The following is a 26,413-nucleotide window of genomic DNA, read 5'->3' as shown; positions in this document are numbered from 1 at the left end:
GAATTGCAATAAAATTTGTCATGTGACCAGAATCACAGTAAAAGTCGTATCATGTGACCAGAATCACAGTAAAATTCGTATCATGTGACCAGAATTGCAGTAAAATTCGTATAATGTGACCAGAATTGCAGTAAAATTTGTGTCATGTGACCAGAATCACAGTAAGTCGTATCATGTGACCAGAATTGCAATAAAATGTGTCATGTGACCAGAATTGCAATAAAATTTGTGTCGTGACCAGAATCGCAGTAAAAGTCGTATCATGTGACCAGAATTGCAATAAAATGTCATGTGAATAGAATTGCAGTAAAATTTGTGTCATGTGACCAGAATTGCAATAAAATTTGTGTCATGTGACCAGAATTGCAGTAAAATTCGTATCATGTGACCAGAATTGCAGTAAAATTTGTGTCATGTGACCAGAATTGCAATAAAATTTGTGTCGTGACCAGAATCGCAGTAAAAGTCGTATCATGTGACCAGAATCACAGTAAAAGTCGTATCATGTGACCAGAATTGCAGTAAAATTCGTATAATGTGACCAGAATTGCAATAAAATTTGTCATGTGACCAGAATTGCAATAAAATTTATGTCATGTGACCAGAATCACAGTAAGTCGTATCATGTGACCAGAATTGCAATAAAATTTGTATCATGTGACCAGAATTGCAATAACATTTGTGTCATGTGACCAGAATTGCAATAACATTTGTGTCATGTGACCAGAATTGCAATAAAATTTGTGTCATGTGACCAGAATTGTCGTAAAATTTGCCATGTGACCAGAATTGCAATAAAAGTTGTGTCATGTGACCAGAATCACAGTAAAAGTCGTATCATGTGACCAGAATTGCAGTAAAATTTGTATCATGTGACCAGAATCACAGTAAAAGTCGTATCATGTGACCAGAATCGCAGTAAAATTTGTATCATGTGACCAGAATCACAGTAAAATTCGTATTATGTGACCAGAATTGCAATAAAATTTGTGTCATGTGACCAGAATTGCAATAAAATTTGTGTCATGTGACCAGAATTGCAATAAAATTTGTGTCATGTGACCAGAATCACAGTAAAAGTCGTATCATGTGACCAGAATTGCCATAAAATTTGTGTCATATGACCAGAATTGCAATAAAATTTGTGTCATGTGACCAGAATTGTCGTAAAATTTGTCATGTGACCAGAATTGCAATAAAAATTGTGTCATGTGACCAGAATCACAGTAAAAGTCGTATCATGTGACCAGAATTGCAGTAAAATTTGTATCATGTGACCAGAATCACAGTAAAAGTCGTATCATGTGACCAGAATCACAGTAAAAGTCGTATCATGTGACCAGAATTGCAGTAAAATTTGTATCATGTGACCAGAATTGCAATAAAATTTGTGTCATGTGACCAGAATTGCAATAAAATTTGTGTCGTGACCAGAATTGCAGTAAAATTCGTATCATGTGACCAGAATTGCAGTAAAATTCGTATCATGTGACCCGAATTGCAATAAAATTTGTGTCATGTGACCAGAATCACAGTAAAAGTCGTATCATGTGACCAGAATCACAGTAAAAGTCATATCATGTGACCAGAATTGCCGTAAAATTCGTATCATGTGACCAGAATTGCAGTAAAATTTGTGTCATGTGACCAGAATTGCCGTAAAATTTGTCATGTGACCAGAATTGCAATAAAAATTGTGTCATGTGACCAGAATCACAGTAAAAGTCGTATCATGTGACCAGAATTGCCATAAAATTTGTCATGTGACCAGAATTGCAATAACAATTGTGTCATGTGACCAGAATCACAGTAAAAGTCGTATCATGTGACCAGAATTGCCGTAAAATTTGTCATGTGACCAGAATTCCAATAAAATTTGTGTCATGTGACCAGAATTGCAGTAAAATTCGTATCATGTGACCAGAATTGCAGTAAAATTCGTATCATGTGACCAGAATTGTAGTAAAATTTGTGTCATGTGACCAGAATTGCCGTAAAATTTGTCATGTGACCAGAATTGCAATAAAAATTGTGTCATGTGACCAGAATCACAGTAAAAGTCGTATCATGTGACCAGAATTGCAATAAAATTTGTGTCATGTGACCAGAATTGCAATAAAATTTGTGTCATGTGACCAGAATTGCAGTAAAATTCGTATCATGTGACCAGAATTGCAGTAAAATTCGTATCATGTGACCAGAATAGCACTAAAATTTGTGTCATGTGACCAGAATTGCCGTAAAATTTGTCATGTGTCCAGAATCGCAATAAAAATTGTATCATGTGACCAGAATCGCAGTAAAATTTGTATCATGTGACCAGAATCACAGTAAAATTCGTATCATGTGACCAGAATTGCAATAAAATTTGTGTCATGTGACCAGAATTGCCATAAAATTTGTCATGTGACCAGAATTGCAATAAAATTTGTGTCATGTGACCAGAATTGCCATAAAATTTGTCATGTGACCAGAATTGCAATAAAATTTGTGTCATGTGACCAGAATTGCAATAAAATTTGTGTCATGTGACCAGAATTGCCATAAAATTTGTGTCATGTGACCAGAAATCACAGTAAAAGTCGTATCATGTGACCAGAATTGAAGAAAAATTTGTGTCATGTGACCAGAATTGCAATAAAATTTGTGTCATGTGACCAGAATTGAAATAAAATTTGTAACATGTGACCAGAATTGTCGTAAAATTTGTCATGTGACCAGAATTGCAATAAAATTTGTGTCATGTGACCAGAATCACAGTAAAAGTCGTATCATGTGACCAGAATCACAGTAAAAGTCATATCATGTGACCAGAATTGCAGTAAAATTCGTATCATGTGACCAGAATTGCAGCAAAATTTGTGTCATGTGACCAGAATTGCCGTAAAATTTGTCATGTGACCAGAATTGCAATAAAAATTGTGTCATGTGACCAGAATCACAGTAAAAGTCGTATCATGTGACCAGAATTGCCATAAAATTTGTCATGTGACCAGAATTGCAATAAAAATTGTGTCATGTGACCAGAATTGCAGTAAAATTCGTATCATGTGACCAGAATTGCAGTAAAATTCGTATCATGTGACCAGAATTGCAGTAAAATTTGTGTCATGTGACCAGAATTGCCGTAAAATTTGTCATGTGACCAGAATTGCAATAAAAATTGTGTCATGTGACCAGAATCACAGTAAAAGTCGTATCATGTGACCAGAATTGCAATAAAATGTCACCTGACAAGAATCGCAGTAAAAGTCGTATCATGCGACCAGAATTGCAGTAAAATTCGTATCATGTGACCAGAATTGCAATAAAATTCGTATCATGTGACCAGAATTGCAATAAAATTTGTGTTCTGACCAGAATTGCAATAAAATTTGTGTCATGTGACCAGAATCGCAGTAAAAGTCGTATCATGTGACCAGAATTGCAGTAAAATTTGTGTCATGTGACCAGAATTGCAATAAAATTTGTGTCATGTGACGAGAATTGCAATAAAATTTGTCATGTGACCAGAATTGCAATAAAATGTGTGTCATGTGACCACAATCACAGTAAAAGTCGTATCATGTGACCAGAATTGCAGTAAAATTCGTATCATGTGACCAGAATCACAGTAAAAGTCGTATCATGTGACCAGAATTGCAATAAAATGTCATGTGATCAGAATTGCAGTAAAATTCGTATAATGTGACCAGAATTGCAATAAAATTTGTGTCATGTGACCAGAATTGCCGTAAAATTCGTATCATGTGATCAGAATTGCAATAAAATTTGTGTCATGTGACCAGAATTGCCATAAAATTTGTCATGTGACCAGAATCACAGTAAAAGTCGTATCATGTGACCAGAATTGCAGTAAAATTTGTGTCATGTGACCAGAATTGCAAGAAAATTTGTGTCGTGACCAGAATCGCAGTAAAAGTCGTATCATGTGACCAGAATTGCAATAAAATTCGTTTCATGTGACCAGAATTGCAATAAAATTTGTCATGTGACCAGAATTGCAATAAAAATTGTGTCATGTGACCAGAATCACAGTAAAATTCGTATCATGTGACCAGAATTGCAATAAAATTTGTGTCATGTGACGAGAATCGCAGTAAAAGTCGTATCATGTGACCAGAATTGCAATAAAATTTGTGTCATGTGACCAGAATTGCAATAAAATTTGTGTCATGTGACCAGAATTGCCATAAAATTTGTCATGTGACCAGAATCGCAGTAAAAGTCGTATCATGTGACCAGAATTGCAATAAAATGTCATGTGATCAGAATTGCAGTAAAAGTCGTATCATGTGACCAGAATTGCAATAAAATTTGTGTCGTGACCAGAATCGCAGTAAAAGTAGTATCATGTGACCAGAATTGCAATAAAATTTGTGTCATGTGACCAGAATTGCAATAAAATTTGTGTCATGTGACCAGAATTGCAATAAAATTTGTGTCATGTGACCAGAATTGCAATAAAATTTGTGTCATGTGACCAGAATTGCAATAAAATTTGTGTCATGTGATCAGAATTGCAGTAAAATTTGTGTCATGTGACTAGAATTGCAGTACAATTCGTATCATGTGACCAGAATTGCAATAAAATTTGTGTCATGTGACCAGAATTGCAATAAAATTTGTGTCATGTGACCAGAATTGCAATAAAATTTGTGTCATGTGACCAGAATTGCAATAAAATTTGTATCATGTGACCAGAATTGCAATAAAATTTGTGTCGTGACCAGAATCGCAGTAAAAGTCGTATCATGTGACCAGAATTGCAATAAAATGTCATGTGATCAGAATTGCAGTAAAATTTGTATCATGTGACCAGAATTGCAGAAAAATTCGTATCATGTGACCAGAATTGCAATAAAATTTGTCATGTGACCAGAATTGCAATAAAATTTGTCATGTGACCAGAATTGTCGTAAAATTTGTCATGTGACCAGAATTGCAATAAAAATTGTGTCATGTGACCAGAATCGCAGTAAAATTCGTATCATGTGACCAGAATCACAGTAAAAGTCGTATCATGTGACCAGAATTGCAATAAAATTTGTATCATGTGACCAGAATTGCAATAAAATTTGTGTCATGTGACCAGAATTGCAATAAAATTTGTGTCATGTGACCAGAATTGCAATAAAATTCGTATCATGTGACCAGAATTGCAATAAAATGTCATGTGATCAGAATTGCAGTAAAATTTGCCATGTGACCAGAATTGCAATAAAAATTGTGTCATGTGACCAGAATCACAGTAAAAGTCGCATCATGTGACCAGAATTGCAGTAAAATTTGTATCATGTGACCAGAATCACAGTAAAAGTCGTATCATGTGACCAGAATTGCAATAAAATGTCATGTGATCAGAATTGCAGTACAATTCGTATCATGTGACCATAATTGCAATAAAATTTGTGTCATGTGACCAGAATTGCAATAAAATTTGTGTCATGTGACCAGAATTGCAATAAAATTTGTGTCATGTGACCAGAATTGCCATAAAATTTGTGTCATGTGACCAGAATCACAGTAAAAGTCGTATCATGTGACCAGAATTGCAATAAAATTTGTGTCATGTGACCAGAATTGCAATAAAATTTGTATCATGTGACCAGAATTGCAATAAAATTTGTGTCGTGACCAGAATCGCAGTAAAAGTCGTATCATGTGACCAGAATTGCAATAAAATGTCATGTGATCAGAATTGCAGTAAAATTCGTATCATGTGACCAGAATTGTAATAAAATTTGTGTCATTTGACCAGAATTGTCGTAAAATTTGTCATGTGACCAGAATTGCAATAAAATTTGTGTCATGTGATCAGAATTGCAGTAAAATTCGTATCATGTGACCAGAATTGCAGAAAAATTCGTATCATGCGACCAGAATTGCAATAAAATTTGTGTCATGTGACCAGAATTGCAATAAAATTTGTATCATGTGACCAGAATTGCAATAAAATGTCATGTGATCAGAATTGCAGTAAAATTCGTATCATGTGACCAGAATTGCAATAAAATGTCATGTGATCAGAATTGCAGTAAAATTCGTATCATGTGACCAGAATTGCAGAAAAATTCGTATCATGCGACCAGAATTGCAATAAAATTTGTGTCATGTGACCAGAATTGCAATAAAATTTGTGTCGTGACCAGAATCGCAGTAAAAGTCGTATCATGTGACCAGAATTGCAATTAAATTTGTGTCATGTGACCAGAATTGCAATAAAATGTGTCATGTGACCAGAATTGTCGTAAAATTTGCCATGTGACCAGAATTGCAATAAAAATTGTGTCATGTGACCAGAATCACAGTAAAAGTCGCATCATGTGACCAGAATTGCAATAAAATTTGTATCATGTGACCAGAATCACAGTAAAAGTCGCATCATGTGACCAGAATTGCAATAAAATTTGTATCATGTGACCAGAATTGCAATAAAATTTGTGTCATGTGACCAGAATTGCAATAAAATTTGTGTCATGTGACCAGAATTGCAATAAAATTTGTGTCATGTGATCAGAATTGCAGTAAAATTTGTGTCATGTGACTAGAATTGCAGTACAATTCGTATCATGTGACCAGAATTGCAATAAAATTTGTGTCATGTGACCAGAATTGCAATAAAATTTGTGTCATGTGACCAGAATTGCAATAAAATTTGTGTCATGTGACCAGAATTGCAATAAAATTTGTGTCGTGACCAGAATCGCAGTAAAAGTCGTATCATGTGACCAGAATTGCAATAAAATGTCATGTGATCAGAATTGCAGTAAAATTCGTATCATGTGACCAGAATTGTAATAAAATTTGTGTCATGTGACCAGAATTGCAATAAAATGTGTCATGTGATCAGAATTGCAGTAAAATTTGTATCATGTGACCAGAATTGCAGAAAAATTCGTATCATGTGACCAGAATTGCAATAAAATTTGTCATGTGACCAGAATTGCAATAAAATTTGTGTCGTGACCAGAATCGCAGTAAGTCGTATCATGTGACCAGAATTGCAATAAAATTTGTGTCATGTGACCAGAATTGCAATAAAATTTGTCATGTGACCAGAATTGTCGTAAAATTTGTCATGTGACCAGAATTGCAATAAAAATTGTGTCATGTGACCAGAATCGCAGTAAAATTCGTATCATGTGACCAGAATCACAGTAAAAGTCGTATCATGTGACCAGAATTGCAATAAAATTTGTGTCATGTGACCAGAATTGCAATAAAATTTGTGTCATGTGACCAGAATTGCAATAAAATTCGTATCATGTGACCAGAATTGCAATAAAATGTCATGTGATAAGAATTGCAGTAAAATTTGCCATGTGACCAGAATTGCAATAAAAATTGTGTCATGTGACCAGAATCACAGTAAAAGTCGCATCATGTGACCAGAATTGCAGTAAAATTTGTATCATGTGACCAGAATCACAGTAAAAGTCGTATCATGTGACCAGAATTGCAATAAAATGTCATGTGATCAGAATTGCAGTACAATTCGTATCATGTGACCATAATTGCAATAAAATTTGTGTCATGTGACCAGAATTGCAATAAAATTTGTGTCATGTGACCAGAATTGCCATAAAATTTGTGTCATGTGACCAGAATCACAGTAAAAGTCGTATCATGTGACCAGAATTGCAATAAAATTTGTGTCATGTGACCAGAATTGCAATAAAATTTGTATCATGTGACCAGAATTGCAATAAAATTTGTGTCGTGACCAGAATCGCAGTAAAAGTCGTATCATGTGACCAGAATTGCAATAAAATGTCATGTGATCAGAATTGCAGTAAAATTCGTATCATGTGACCAGAATTGTAATAAAATTTGTGTCATGTGACCAGAATTGTCGTAAAATTTGTCATGTGACCAGAATTGCAATAAAATTTGTGTCATGTGATCAGAATTGCAGTAAAATTCGTATCATGTGACCAGAATTGCAGAAAAATTTGTATCATGCGACCAGAATTGCAATAAAATGTGTCATGTGACCAGAATTGCAATAAAATTTGTATCATGTGACCAGAATTGCAATAAAATGTCATGTGATCAGAATTGCAGTAAAATTCGTATCATGTGACCAGAATTGCAATAAAATGTCATGTGATCAGAATTGCAGTAAAATTCGTATCATGTGACCAGAATTGCAGAAAAATTCGTATCATGCGACCAGAATTGCAATAAAATTTGTGTCATGTGACCAGAATTGCAATAAAATTTGTGTCGTGACCAGAATCGCAGTAAAAGTCGTATCATGTGACCAGAATTGCAATTAAATTTGTGTCATGTGACCAGAATTGCAATAAAATTTGTGTCATGTGACCAGAATTGTCGTAAAATTTGCCATGTGACCAGAATTGCAATAAAAATTGTGTCATGTGACCAGAATCACAGTAAAAGTCGCATCATGTGACCAGAATTGCAATAAAATTTGTATCATGTGACCAGAATCACAGTAAAAGTCGCATCATGTGACCAGAATTGCAATAAAATTTGTATCATGTGACCAGAATCACAGTAAAAGTCGTATCATGTGACCAGAATTGCCATAAAATTTGTCATGTGACCAGAATTGCAATAAAATTTGTGTCATGTGACCAGAATTGCCATAAAATTTGTCATGTGACCAGAATCACAGTAAAAGTCGTATCATGTGATCAGAATTGCAATAAAATTTGTGTCGTGACCAGAATCGCAGTAAAAGTCGTATCATGTCACTTGAATCACATAAAAGTCTGAAACGCGTCATAATTTGACCTGACCTCATGTGACCCCAGTGAGGTTCTGCAGTCCCGGCCCAATGGCAGCCATGGCCAGCTGCATTGTTGTGTAAGGGTGGTCACTGCAAGTAATAGTACTCGTAGTAGGAGTAGTAGTAGTAGGAGGAGTAGTAGTAGAAGTGTAAATATATATTATAGATGACAGAATCTTCCACACACAACAGTTACCCGGCTGCTTTACAGTCGTGTACGTTCGCCTCAAGTCGCTCCCGGAGTCCAGGTCTCCCCTTCTTGCCCCATCTCCCGTCTCCTAGCAACAAAGAGACGCTCTCAATTTACCAAAAGTTCTCAGAACTACAATTCCCGACAAGCTTTGCTTTTACGCAACTTTACGTCCTGACGTTACTTCCGGTGCGCTGCCGGGAATTGTAGTTCTATCGTTCACCGAATGATGACGGTTGGAAAAGACAGAAGGGGGCGTTACGTCACGACTCGAAAGTAACCAATCACGGGCTGCCAGGTCAGGACACAGAGGGATGAGACAAGATGGCGGCAAGAGGCGGCAAGAACGGGCTCCTGGAGAAAGTAATGGGGGGTTCGGGCTGGGGTTTTGGGGGTGAATGGAAAATGTGATTGGAGGGGACATCGAGATACGCATCAGTTATTCCCTAGAGCCGGTGTATGTGTGCTGTCAGTCACATTACTGGGGGTTAACCCCTAATATGCCAGGTATGAAGGATGCGCGGTGTCCCCATTCTCTGAGGGAACCTCACAAGAGGCAGCAATATGGCGCCCCCCGGGGTCTCCCCACATAGAGGCTGTCAGCAGGAGGATGATGAGAGTCTGATTTACAATCCTTCATCTACAGCCATATGTATGAGATACAGAGGACGCGCAGAGCTGTCAGCATGCTGCTGTTGATGGATCTTGAACGCTGATCTGCGGTATAGCGATTGTGTGATCACCCAGGACACAATGTGCAGGGCTGATGGTTTGTTACAATGTATCAGCCTGAATGTTTATGTCGCATTGTCTAGACTGGATGCAAATGTAGCGAACCCTCAGCTGTCAGGGCACGTTCTTTGTAGGCCGAAAAATACGAAACTAGTCGGCGCCAAAAAACCGCAGCCATGATGAAATATGTTAAAAACAACACGCGCGCTTTTTTGGCAGCGTTGATTGGTTTAATTACAACCGCGTAGGCGCTGACGACGGGCAGTCCCGCGGTTTTCCTGCAAATTTTGGCACGTCAAATGCCCGTTGATATATCGCCGTGTGAACGTTCTTTAGGTCAGGACTGATTTTTGGCCTCTGGATGCAAAGAATAGTATTTCCATTCACTGGGAGCAAGCAGAGGTCTTGAAAACAATGAGGAATATAAACCCCAAAATCTATAATTGGCTCTAAGCTCGTTTTCCGTCGGAGAAAAGCTTCGAAATTAATTGTGCAATTTGCGCCACTTTGTTAAAAGTGGGTGGGATTAGTGGAAGGGGCGGGGCTTCCACGGCTTTACTACAATTTACGCCAGAAATGATCAATTATAGCGCAAATCTTTATTCCAGCTCATAACTGGAGTCGATTTTTGTGTCCGGCGCGCGGACACACTGTATAATGCCGCCATAACTGCCCCCCCATAACTGCCCCCACACTATAATGCCCCCATAACTGCCCCCACACCCCCATAGCTGCCCCCATAACTGCCCCCACGCCCCCATAACTGCCCCCACACCCCCATAGCTGCCCCCACACCCCCATAGCTGCCCCCACACCCCCATAGCTGCCCCCACACCCCCATAGCTGCCCCCATAGCTACCCCCATAACTGCCCCCACGCCCCCATAACTGCCCCCACACCCCCATAGCTGCCCCCACGCCCCCATAGCTGCCCCCACACCCCCATAGCTGCCCCCATAACTGCCCCCACACCCCCATAACTGCCCCCACACCCCCATAACTGCCCCCACGCCCCCATAACTGCCCCCACACCCCCATAACTGCCCCCACGCCCCCATAACTGCCCCCACACCCCCATAGCTGCCCCCACGCCCCCATAACTGCCCCCACACCCCCATAGCTGCCCCCATAGCTGCCCCCATAACTGCCCCCACACCCCCATAACTGCCCCCACGCCCCCATAACTGCCCCCACACCCCCATAGCTGCCCCCACACCCCCATAGCTGCCCCCACACCCCCATAGCTGCCCCCACACCCCCATAGCTGCCCCCACGCCCCCATAACTGCCCCCACACCCCCATAGCTGCCCCCATAACTGCCCCCACACCCCCATAACTGCCCCCATAACTGCCCCCACACCCCCATAACTGCCCCCACACCCCCATAGCTGCCCCCACGCCCCCATAACTGCCCCCACACCCCCATAGCTTCCCCCATAACTGCCCCCACACCCCCATAACTGCCCCCATAACTGCCCCCACACCCCCATAGCTGCCCCCATAGCTGCCCCCACACCCCCATAGCTGCCCCCACGCCCCCATAACTGCCCCCACACCCCCATAGCTGCCCCCATAACTGCCCCCACACGGTATTCGGCTGTATATATGTGCTGAGGACGGAGAAACAGATGAAACCGGGAAAAATAATTGAAGAAACTGAACCGCACAGGACGACGTCGGATAATTGCGCTGAATTTGGGTTTTGGTTATTTTCCGATGAATTGCCCGGCCCTGGACTGACACGTCCGCAGATCAGTAACTCAAACCCTTTCTTAGAGGAACTCGATCACACTCGATCCGGGAGGATCCTCTGACTGTCCACGCTGGGACTTCTGATTCATGAGATTTCCGGTACTCGGGCAGCGCAATTCAATTCAGAGTGAACCTAAAGCTTTGTTCATACTGAGCTCCCTGGTGCTTCCGATGAATATGGTGAATACAATACCAGAACTACGGTATAGACTGACACAGACTCGATCCGATAGGTATTTTTTTTTAGCTTTTTTCATCTCGAGACTCCTGATTCGTGGCAGAACTACATCCACAAGTGTCACTCCATCTAGGAGAAGTCTTTAGCTCTGTCCATCCTGAGCTTCCTGATTCATTCATAAAATGCCATTTGTGTACACAGGCAGCTGACAACCTAACCTTCCTTGTATGCCGGTTCATGAATAGAATGCCAGAGCTGCAGTAAAGACTGACAACTACACAGGCAGCTGACAACCTAACCTTCCTTGTATCCCGGTTCATGAATAGAATGCCAGAGCTGCAGTAAAGACTGACATCTACACAGGCAAAGCAGCGGGCGCAGAATCCAAATCGAAACCTCTTTGTGGTGCAGATTCTGCAGTGATAAGCGGTTCTCGTGGAGTAGGAGACACTGATCTTGGGCAGGGCGATCATTTAACGGCGGCGCAGTGAAGCTTCTCCACTCACTTTACCACAATCGGGATAAACGGCTTTTCAGCAACCGCTGATCGGGCGCGAGATTGAGCCGCTCGTCTTTTATTACTTCAATCGACCTTTTAATTTCGTTATAATTTTTCCTCCGAGCTGAAAACCAGATAAAAAATAATGTAAAAGCCGAGCGAGCGGAGCCGTAACCACGCGGCAGGATGGGTTCTATAAAAGGAGAGATTCTGGACCTCGCGGAGCGTAACAAAGGGAGGACCGCGGGAAAATGGATTGTGCGACGCCGGGATCGGAGGCCGTGACGGATGATGGAAGCGAAATCACACCCTGATATACATTGCAGCTCAATATGATGAGGGAGGGGGCAGAGCAAGTGGGCGACTTAAAGGGGCTTGTCCAGTCCTATGTAAATAAGGTTTTAGAGATACGGCCTTAAAGGGGAGTTCCATTTTTAACCAGAAGAAAGTGCAGAAACCTCCCTGTCCCCATCATCACTACTTTACATTGTAAATCTTCAGTACTGAGACATTTACATCCATACGTGACTGATCTCACCTGCTCCTCATGTGATGGATCTTTCTTTTAACAGTGGAAAATTGATGACAAACCAGTAAAAATCGACAAATGGGACGGATCTGCTGTCAAGAACTCGCTGGACGATGCAGCCAAAAAGGTAAAATAATTTCCTGAAACACTGAAACGAGGAGCTTGTAATTCTCTTCTACCCTTGCTCTCTGTCGCTGACCCCTATATACAAGAATATAACTACTATAATACTGCCCCCTATATACAAGAATATAACTACTATAATACTGCCCTCTATATACAAGAATATAACTACTATAACACTGCCCCCTATATACAAGAATATAACTACTATAATACTGCCCCCTATATACAAGAATATAACTACTATAATACTGCCCCCTATATACAAGAATATAACTACTATAATACTGCCCCCTATATACAAGAATATAACTACTATAATACTGCCTCCTATATACAAGAATATAACTACTATAATACTGCCCCCTATATACAAGAATATAACTACTATAATACTGCCCCCTATATACAAGAATATAACTACTATAATACTGCCCCCTATATACAAGAATATAACTACTATAACACTGCCCCTGTATACAAGAATATAACTACTATAATACTGCTCCTATATACAAGAATATAACTACTATAATACTGCTCCTATATACAAGAATATAACTACTATAATACTGCCCCCTATATACAAGAATATAACTACTATAATACTGCCCCTATATACAAGAATATAACTACTATAATACTGCTCCTATATACAAGAATATAACTACTATAATACTGCCTCCTATATACAAGAATATAACTACTATAATACTGCCCCCTATATACAAGAATATAACTACTATAATACTGCCCCCTATATACAAGAATATAACTACTATAATACTGCCCCCTATATACAAGAATATAACTACTATAATACTGCCCCTATATACAAGAATATAACTACTATAATACTGCCCCTATATACAAGAATATAACTACTATAATACTGCCCCCTATATACAAGAATATAACTACTATAATACTGCCCCCTATATACAAGAATATAACTACTATAATACTGCCTCTATATACAAGAATATAACTACTATAATACTGCCCCCTATATACAAGAATATAACTACTATAATACTGCTCCCTATATAAAGAAATATAACTACTATAATACTGCCTCTATATACAAGAATATAACTACTATAATACTGCCCCCTATATACAAGAATATAACTACTATAATACTGCTCCTATATACAAGAATATAACTACTATAATACTGCTCCCTATATAAAGAAATATAACTACTATAATACTGCCTCTATATACAAGAATATAACTACTATAATACTGCCCCCTATATACAAGAATATAACTACTATAATACTGCTCCTATATACAAGAATATAACTACTATAATACTGCTCCCTATATAAAGAAATATAACTACTATAATACTGCCTCTATATACAAGAATATAACTACTATAATACTGCTCCCTATATAAAGAAATATAACTACTATAATACTGCCTCTATATACAAGAATATAACTACTATAATACTGCCCCCTATATACAAGAATATAACTACTATAATACTGCTCCTATATACAAGAATATAACTACTATAATACTGCTCCCTATATACAAGAATATAACTACTATAATACTGCTCCTATATACACGAATATAACTACTATAATACTACCCTCTATATACAAGAATATAACTACTATAATACTGCCCCCTATATACAAGAATATAACTACTATAATACTGCCCCCTATATACAAGAATATAACTACTATAATACTGCCCCCTATATACAAGAATATAACTACTATAATACTGCCCCCTATATACAAGAATATAACTACTATAATACTGCACCTATATACAAGAATATAACTACTATAATACTGCCCCCTATATACAATAATATAACTACTATAATACTGCCCCCTATATACAAGAATATAACTACTATAATACTGCTCCTATATACAAGAATATAACTACTATAATACTGCTCCTATATACAAGAATATAACTACTATAATACTGCCCCTATATACAAGAATATAACTACTATAATACTGCCCTCTATATACAAGAATATAACTACTATAATACTGCCCCTATATACAAGAATATAACTACTATAATACTGCCCCCTATATACAAGAATATAACGACTATAATACTGCCCCCTATATACAAGAATATAACTACTATAATACTGCCCCTATATACAGGAATATAACTACTATAATACTGCTCCCGTATATACAAGAATATAACTACTATAATACTGCCCCCTATATACAAGAATATAACTACTATAATACTGCCCCTATATACAAGAATATAACTACTATAATACTGCCCCCTATATACAAGAAAATAACTACTATAACACTGCCCCTATATACAAGAATATAACTACTATAATACTGCCCCCATATACAAGAATATAACTACTATAATACTGCCCCCTATATACAAGAATATAACTACTATAATACTGCCCCCTATATACAAGAATATAACTACTATAATACTGCCCCTATATACAAGAATATAACTACTATAATACTGCCCCTATATACAAGAATATAACTACTATAATACTGCCCCCTATATACAAGAATATAACTACTATAATACTGCTCCTATATACAAGAATATAACTACTATAATACTGCCTCCTATATACAAGAATATAACTACTATAATACTGCCCTTATATACAGGAATATAACTACTATAATACCACCCCCTATATACAAGAATATAACTACTATAATACTGCTCCTATATACAAGAATATAACTACTATAATACTGCCCCCTATATACAAGAATATAAATACTATAATACTGCCCCTATATACAAGAACATAACTACTATAATACTGCTCCTATATACAAGAACATAACTACTATAATACCACCCCCTATATACAAGAATATAACTACTATAATACTGCTCCTATATACAAGAATATAACTACTATAATACCACCCCCTATATACAAGAATATAACTACTATAATACTGCTCCTATATACAAGAATATAACTACTATAATACTGCCCCCTATATACAAGAATATAAATACTATAATACTGCCCCTATATACAAGAACATAACTACTATAATACTGCTCCTATATACAAGAACATAACTACTATAATACTGCTCCTATGTACAAGAATATAACTACTATAATACTGCTCCTATATACAAGAATATAACTACTATAATACTGCCCCTATATACAAGAATATAACTACTATAATACTGCTCCTATGTACAAGAATATAACTACTATAATACTGCTCCTATGTACAAGAATATAATGACTATAATACTGCTCCTATGTACAAGAATATAACTACTATAATACTGCTCCTATATACAAGAATATAACTACTATAATACTGCCCCTATATACAAGAATATAACTACTATAATACTGCTCCTATATACAAGAATATAACTACTATAATACTGCTCCTATATACAAGAATATAATGACTATAATACTGCCCCTATATACAAGAATATAACTACTATAATACTGCCCCCTATATACAAGAATATAACTACTATAATACTGCCCCTATATATAAGAATATAACTACTATAATACTGCCCCCTATATACAAGAATATAACTACTATAATACTGCCCCCTATATACAAGAATATAAATACTATAATACTGCTCCTATATACAAGAATATAACTACTATAATACTGCTCCCTATATACAAGAATATAACTACTATAATACTGCTCCTATATACACGAATATAACTACTATAATACTACCCTCTATATACAAGAATATAACTACTATAATACTGCCCCCTATATACAAGAATATAACTACTATAATACTGCCCCCTATATACAAGAATATAACTACTATAATACTGCCCCCTATATACAAGAATATAACTACTATAATACTGCCCTCTATATACAAGAATATAACTACTATAATACTGCTCCTATATACAAGAATATAACTACTATAATACTGCTCCTATATACAAGAATATAACTACTATAATACTGCCCCTATATACAAGAATATAACTACTATAATACTGCCCTCTATATACAAGAATATAACTACTATAATACTGCCCCTATATACAAGAATATAACTACTATAATACTGCCTCCTATATACAAGAATGTAACTACTATAATACCACCCCCTATATACAAGAATATAACTACTATAATACTGCTCCTATATACAAGAATATAACTACTATAATACTGCCCCCTATATACAAGAATGTAAATACTATAATACTGCCCCCTATATACAAGAACATAACTACTATAATACTGCTCCTATATACAAGACATAACTACTATAATACTGCCCCCTATATACAAGAATATAACTACTATAATATTGCCCCTATATACAAGAATATAACTACTATAATACAGCTCCTATATACAAGAATATAACTACTATAATACTGCTCCTATATACAAGAATATAACTACTATAATACTGCTCCTATATACAAGAATATAACTACTATAATACTGCCCCTATATACAAGAATATAACTACTATAATACTGCTCCTATATACAAGAATATAACTACTATAATACTGCCCCTATATACAAGAATATAACTACTATAATACTGCTCCTATATACAAGAATATAACTACTATAATACTGCTCCTATATACAAGAATATAATGACTATAATACTGCCCCTATATACAAGAATATAACTACTATAATACTGCCCCCTATATACAAGAATATAACTACTATAATACTGCCCCTATATATAAGAATATAACTACTATAATACTGCCCCCTATATACAAGAATATAACTACTATAATACTGCCCCCTATATACAAGAATATAAATACTATAATACTGCTCCTATATACAAGAATATAACTACTATAATACTGCTCCCTATATACAAGAATATAACTACTATAATACTGCTCCTATATACACGAATATAACTACTATAATACTACCCTCTATATACAAGAATATAACTACTATAATACTGCTCCTATATACAAGAATATAACTACTATAATACTGCTCCTATATACAAGAATATAACTACTATAATACTGCCCCTATATACAATAATATAACTACTATAATACTGCCCCCTATATACAGGAATATAACTACTATAATACTGCCCCTATATACAAGAATATAACTACTATAATACTGCCCCTATATACAAGAATATAACTACTATAATACTGCCTCCTATATACAGGAATAGAACTACTATAATACTGCCCCTATATACAAGAATATAACTATTATAATACTGCCCCCTATATACAAGAATATAACTACTATAATACTGCCCCTATATACAAGAATATAACTATTATAATACTGCTCCTATATACAAGAATATAACTACTATAATACTGCTCCTATATACAAGAATATAACTACTATAATACTGCTCCTATATACAAGAATATAACTACTATAATACTGCCCCCTATATACAAGAATATAATGACTATAATACTGCCCCTATATACAAGAATATAACGACTATAATACTGCCCCCTGTATACAAGAATATAACTACTATAATACTGCTCCTATATACAAGAATATAACTACTATAATACTGCTCCTATATACAAGAATATAACTACTATAATACTGCCCCTATATACAAGAATATAACTACTATAATACTGCCCCCTATATACAAGAATATAACTACTATAATACTGCCCCCTATATACAAGAATATAACTATTATAATACTACTCCTATATACAAGAATATAACTACTATAATACTGCTCCTATATACAAGAATATAACTACTATAATAATGCTCCTATATACAAGAATATAACTACTATAATACTGCCCCTATATACAAGAATATAACTACTATAATACTGCTCCCTATATACAAGAATATAACTACTATAATACTGCTCCTATATACTAGAATATAACTACTATAATACTGCTCCTATATACAAGAATATAACTACTATAATACTGCCTCCTATATACAAAAATATAACTACTATAATACTGCCTCCTATATACAAGAATAGAACTACTATAATACTGCTCCTATATACTAGAATAGAACTACTATAATACTGCTCCTATATACAAGAATATAACTACTATAATACTGCCCACTATATACAAGAATATAACTACTATAATACTGCCCCTATATACAAGAATATAACTACTATAATACTGCTCCTATATACAAGAATATAACTACTATAATACTGCCCCCTATATACAAGAATATAACTACTATAATACCGCTTCTATATACAAGAATATAACTACTATAATACTGCCCACTATATACAAGAATATAACTACTATAATACTGCCCCCTATATACAAGAATATAACTACTATAATACTGCTCCTATATACAAGAATATAACTACTATAATACTGCTCCTATATACAAGAATATAACTACTATAATACTGCCCCTATATACAAGAATATAACTACTATAATACTGCCACTATATACAAGGATATAACTACTATAATACTGCTCCCTATATACAAGAATATAACTACTATAATACTGCCCCCTATATACAAGAATATAACCACTATAATACTGCCCCTATATACAAGAATATAACTACTATAATACGGCCCCCTATATACAAGAATATAACCACTATAATACTGCCCCTATATACAGGAATATAACTACTATAATACTGCCCTCTATATACAAGAATATAACTACTATAATACTGCCCTCTATATACAAGAATATAACTACATAATACCGCTTCTATATACAAGAATATAACTACTATATACTGCCCACTATATACAAGAATATAACTACTATAATACTGCCCCCTATATACAAGAATATAACTACTATAATACTGCTCCTATATACAAGAATATAACTACTATAATACTGCCCCTATATAAAGAATATAACTACTATAATACTGCTCCTATATACAAGAATATAACTACTATAATACTGCTCCTATATACAAGAATATAACTACTATAATACTGCCCACTATATACAGAATATAACTACTATAATACTGCTCCCTATATACAAGAATATAACTACCATAATACTGCCCCTATATACAAGAATATAAACTACTATAATACTGCTCCTATATACAAGAATATAACTACTATAATACTACTCCTATATACAAGAATATAACTACTATAATACTGCTCCTATATACAAGAATTAAACTACTATAATAATGCCCCCTATATACAAGAATATAACTACTATAATACTGCCCCTAATACAAGAATATAACTACTATAATACTGCTACTATATACAAGAATATAACTACTATAATACTGCTACTATATACAAGAATATAACTACTATAATACTGCCCCCTATATACAAGAATATAAGTACTATAATACTGCCTCCTATATACAAGAATATTACTACTATAATACTGCTCCCTATATACAAGAATATTACTACTATAATACTGCTCCTATATACAAGAATATAACTACTATAATAATGCTCCTATATACAAGAATATAACTACTATAATACTGCCCCTATATACAAGAATATAACTATTATAATACTGCTCCCTATATACAAGAACATAACTACCATAATACTGCCCCTATATACAAGAATATAACTACTATAATACTGCTCCTATATACAAGAATATAACTACTATAATACTACTCCTATATACAAGAATATAACTACTATAATACTGCTCCTATATACAAGAATATAACTACTATAATAATGCCCCCTATATACAAGAATATAACTACTATAATACTGCCCCTATATACAAGAATATAACTACTATAATACTGCCCCCTATATACAAGAATATAACTACTATAATACTGCCCCTATATACAAGAATATAACTACTATAATACTGCCCCTATATACAAGAATATAACTACTATATACTGCCCCTATATACAAGAATATAACTACTATAATACTGCTCCTATATACAAGAATATAACTACTATAATACTGCTACTATATACAAGAATATAACTACTATAATACTGCCCCCTATATACAAGAATATAACTACTATAATACTGCCCCCTATATACAAGAATATAAATACTATAAATACTGCCTCCTATATACAAGAATATTACTACTATAATACTGCTCCCTATATACAAGAATATTACTACTATAATACTGCTCCTATATACAAGAATATAACTACTATAATAATGCTCCTATATACAAGAAATATAACTACTATAATACTGCCCCCTATATACAAGAATATAACTACTATAATACTGCCTCCTATATACAAGAATATAACTACTATAATACTGCTCCCTATATACAAGAATATAACTACTATAATACTGCTCCCTATATACAAGAATATAACTACTATAATACTGCTCCCTATATACAAGAATATTACTACTATTAATACTGCTCCCTATATACAAGAATATAACTACTATAATAATGATCCTATATACAAGAATATAACTACTATAATACTGACCCTATATACAAGAATATAACTACTATAATACTGCTCCCTATATACAAGAATATTACTACTATAATACTGCCTCTATATACAAGAATATTACTACTATAATACTGCTCCTATATACAAGAATATAACTACTATAATACTGCTCCTATATACAAGAATATAACTACTATAATACTGCTCCTATATACAAGAATATAACTACTATAATACTGCTCCCTATATACAAGAATATAACTACTATAATAATGATCCTATATACAAGAATATAACTACTATAATACTGACCCTATATACAAGAATATAACTACTATAATACTGCTCCCTATATACAAGAATATTACTACTATAATACTGCTCCCTATATACAAGAATATTACTACTATAATACTGCTCCTATATACAAGAATATAACTACTGTAATACTGCCCCTATATACAAGAATATAACTACTATAATACTGCCCCCTATATACAAGAATATAACTAATATAATACTGCTCCTGTATACAAGAATATAACTACTATAATACTGCCCCTATATACAAGAATATAGCTACTATAATACTGCCCCCTATATACAAGAATATAACTACTATAATACTGCCCCTATATACAAGAATATAACTACTATAACACTGCTCCTGTATACAAGAATATAACTACTATAATACTGCCCCCTATATACAACAATATAACTACTATAATACTGCCCCCTATATACAAGAATATAACTACTATAATACTGCCCCCTATATACAAGAATATAACTACTATAATACTGCTCCTATATACAAGAATATAACTACTATAATACTGCTCCTATATACAAGAATATAACTACAATAACACTGCTCCTGTATACAAGAATATAACTACTATAATACTGCCTCCTATATACAAGAATATAACTACTATAATACTGCCCCTATATACAACAATATAACTACTATAATACTGCCCCCTATATACAAGAATATAACTACTATAATACTGCCCCCCTATATACAAGAATATAACTACTATAATACTGCCCCTATATACAAGAATGTAACTACTATAATACTGCTCCTGTGTACAAGAATATAACTACTATAATACTGCTCCTGTATACAAGAATATAACTACTATAATACTGCTCCTGTATACAAGAATATAACTACTATAATACTGCCCCTATATACAAGAATATAACTACTATATTACTACCCCTATATACAAGAATATAACTACTATAATACTACTCCTATATACAAGAATATAACTACTATAATACTGCCCTTATATACAAGAATATAACTACTATAATACTGCCCCTATATACAACAATATAACTACTATATTACTGCCTCCTATATACAAGAATATATCTACTATAATACTTCCACCTATATACATGAATATAACTACTATAATACTGCTCCTATATACAAGAATATAACTACTATAATACTGCTCCTATATACAAGAATATAACTACTATGATACTGCTCCTATATACAAGAATATAACTACTATAATACTGCCCACTATATACAAGATTATAACTACTATAATACTGCCCCTATATACAAGAATATAACTACTATAATACTGCCCCCTATATACAAGAATACAACTACTATAATACTGCTCCTATATACAAGAATATAACTTCTATAATACTGCCCCTATATACAAGAATATAACTACTATAATACTGCACCTATATACAAGAATATAACTACTATAATACTGCCCCCTATATACAAGAATATAACTACTATAATACTGCCCCCTATATACAAGAATATAACTACTATAATACTGTCCCTATATACAAGAATATAACTACTATAATACTGCCCCTATATACAAGAATATAACTACTATAATACTGCCCCCTATATACAAGAATATAACTACTATAATACTGCCCCCTATATACAAGAATATTACTACTATAATACTGCCCCTATATACAAGAATATAACTACTATAATACTTCCCCCAATATACAAGAATATAACTACTATAATACTGCCTCCTATATACAAGAATATAACTACTATAATACTGCCCCCTATATACAAGAATATAACTACTATAATACTGCTCATATATACAGGAATATAACTACTATAATACTGCCCCTATATACAAGAATATAACTACTATAATACTGCCCCTATATACAAGAATATAACTACTATAATACTGCCCCCAATATACAAGAATATAACTACTATAATACTGCTCCCTATATACAAGAATATAACTACTATAATACTGCCCCCAATATACAAGAATATAACTACTATAATACTGCTCCCTATATACAAGAATATAACTACTATAATACTGCCTCCTATATACGAGAATATAACTACTATAATACTGCCCCTATATACGAGAATATAACTACTATAATACTACTCCTATATACAAGAATATAACTACTATAATACTGCTCCTATATACAAGAATATAACTACTATAATACTGCTCCTATATACAAGAATATAACTACTATAATACTGCCCCCTATATACAAGAATATAACTACTATAATAATGCTCCTATATACAAGAATATAACTACTGTAATACTGCTCCTATATACAAGAATATAACTACTGTAATACTGCTCCTATATACAAGAATATAACTACTGTAATACTGCCCCTATATACAAGAATATAACTACTATAATACTGCCCCTATATACAAGAATATTACTACTATAATACTGCCCCTATATACAAGAATATAACTACTATAATACTGCCCCTATATACAAGCATATAACTACTATAATACTGCCCCTATATACAAGAATATAACTACTGTAATACTGCCCCCTATGTACAAGAATATAACTACTATAATACTGCTCCTATATACAAGAATATAACTACTATAATACTACCCCCTATATACAAGAATATAACTACTATAATACTGCACCCTATATACAAGAATATAACTACTATAATACTACCCCCTATATACAAGAATATAACTACTATAATACTGCCCCTATATACAAGAATATAACTACTATAATACTGCACCCTATATACAAGAATATAACTACTATAATACTGCCCATATATACAAGAATATAACTACTATAATACTACTCCTATATACAAGAATATAACTACTATAATACTACCCCTATATACAAGAATATAACTACTATAATACTGCCCCCTATATACAAGAATATAACTACTATAATACTGCCCCTATATACAAGACTATAACTACTATAATACTACTCCTATATACAAGAATATAACTACTATAATACTGCCCCTATATACAAGAATATAACTACTATAATACTGCTCCTATATACAAGAATATAACTACTATAATACTGCTCCCTATATACAAGAATATAACTACTATAATACTGCCCCTATATACAAGAATATAACTACTATAATACTGCCCCCTATATACAAGAATATAACTACTATAATACTGCCCCCTATATACAAGAATATAACTACTATAATACTGCTCCTATATACAAGAATATAACTACTATAATACTGCCCCTATATACAAGAATATAACTACTATAATACTGCTCCTATATACAAGAATATAACTACTATAATACTGCTCCTATATACAAGAATATAACTACTATAATACTGCCCCTATATACAATATAACTACTATAATACTGCTCCTATATACAAGAATATAACTACTATAATACTGCTCCATATATACAAGAATATAACTACTATAATACTGCTCCATATATACAAGAATATAACTACTATAATACTGCTCCTATATACAAGAATATAACTACTATAATACTGCCACTATATACAAGAATATAACTACTATAATACTGCTCCATATATACAAGAATATAACTACTATAATACTGCTCCTATATACAAGAATATAACTACTATAATACTGCCTCCTATATACAAGAATATAACTACTATAATACTGCTCCCTATATACAAGAATATAACTACTATAATACTGCTCCTATATACAAGAATATTACTACTATAATACTGCCCCTATATACAAGAATATAACTACTGTAATACTGCCCCTATATACAAGAATATAACTACTGTAATACTGCTCCCTATATACAAGAATATAACTACTATAATACTGCTCCTATATACAAGAATATTACTACTATAATACTGCCCCTATATACAAGAATATTACTACTATAATACTGCTCCTATATACAAGAATATAACTACTGTAATACTGCCCCTATATACAAGAGTATAACTACTGTAATACTGCTCCCTATATACAAGAATATAACTACTATAATACTGCTCCCTATATACAAGAATATAACTACTATAATACTGCTCCTATATACAAGAATATAACTACTATAATACTGCCCCTATATACAAGAATATTACTACTATAATACTGCCCCTATATACAAGAATATAACTACTATAATACTGCCCCCTATATACAAGAATATAACTACTATAATACTGCCCCCTATATACAAGAATATAACTAATATAATACTGCTCCTATATACAAGAATATAACTACTATAATACTGCCCCCTATATACAAGAATATAACTACTATAATACTGCTCCTATATACAAGAATATAACGACTATAATACTGCACCTATATACAAGAATATAACTACTATAATACTGCTCCTATATACAAGAATATAACTACTATAATACTGCCCCCTATATACAAGAATATAACTACTATAATACCACTCCCTATATACAAGAATATAACTACTATAATACCACTCCCTATATACAAGAATATTACTACTATAATACTGCTCCCTATATACAAGAATATAACTGCTATAATACTGCCCCCTATATACAAGAATATTACTACTATAATACTGCTCCCTATATACAACAATATAACTGCTATAATACTGCCCACTATATACAAGAATATAACTGCTATAATACTGCCCCCTATATACAAGAATATTACTACTATAATACTGCCCCTATATACAACAATATAACTACTATAATACTGCCCCTATGTACAAGAATATAACTACTATAATACTGCCCCCTATATACAAGAATATAACTACTATAATACTGCCCCCTATCTTCAGGTGTATAATTACTGTTATGCTGCCCCCTATATACAAGAATATAACTACTATAATACTGCCCCTATAT

The 26,413-nt window shown here is 33.9% G+C and overlaps 2 protein-coding genes across 6 annotated transcripts in view; one reads left to right on the top strand and one right to left on the bottom strand.

Annotated features, from left to right (window-relative positions):
* The window catches only part of XRRA1 (X-ray radiation resistance associated 1), a 94,290-nt gene that overhangs the window by 61,618 nt on the left and 6,259 nt on the right, over window positions 1–26,413 (bottom strand). For 2 of the 5 annotated variants that reach the window (XM_075847235.1, XM_075847239.1), the window contains exon 1: window positions 8,955–9,176. The exons of 1 other annotated variant lie outside the window; for it this stretch is intronic. The gene's annotated coding sequence lies outside the window, so the exon portion shown is untranslated. Of the gene's footprint in view, window positions 1–8,945; window positions 9,178–26,413 lie in introns of those variants that run through there. 2 more of the 5 variants (XM_075847237.1, XM_075847238.1) reach the window with 2 other exon arrangements.
* The window catches only part of SPCS2 (signal peptidase complex subunit 2), a 28,230-nt gene continuing 11,005 nt past the window's right edge, over window positions 9,189–26,413 (top strand). Inside the window, exons 1-2 of the mRNA XM_075847240.1 lie at window positions 9,189–9,311; window positions 12,681–12,764. Of these exons, the coding sequence (XP_075703355.1) occupies window positions 9,273–9,311; window positions 12,681–12,764 (123 nt within the window). The 5' untranslated portion in view covers window positions 9,189–9,272. The remainder of the gene's footprint in view (window positions 9,312–12,680; window positions 12,765–26,413) is intronic.

This window comes from Rhinoderma darwinii (genome assembly GCF_050947455.1).
Source record: "Rhinoderma darwinii isolate aRhiDar2 chromosome 2 unlocalized genomic scaffold, aRhiDar2.hap1 SUPER_2_unloc_3, whole genome shotgun sequence".
NCBI lineage: Eukaryota > Metazoa > Chordata > Amphibia > Anura > Rhinodermatidae > Rhinoderma > Rhinoderma darwinii.
Note: the sequence above shows the minus strand (reverse complement) of the source record. Positions and strands in the feature narration are given on the sequence as shown.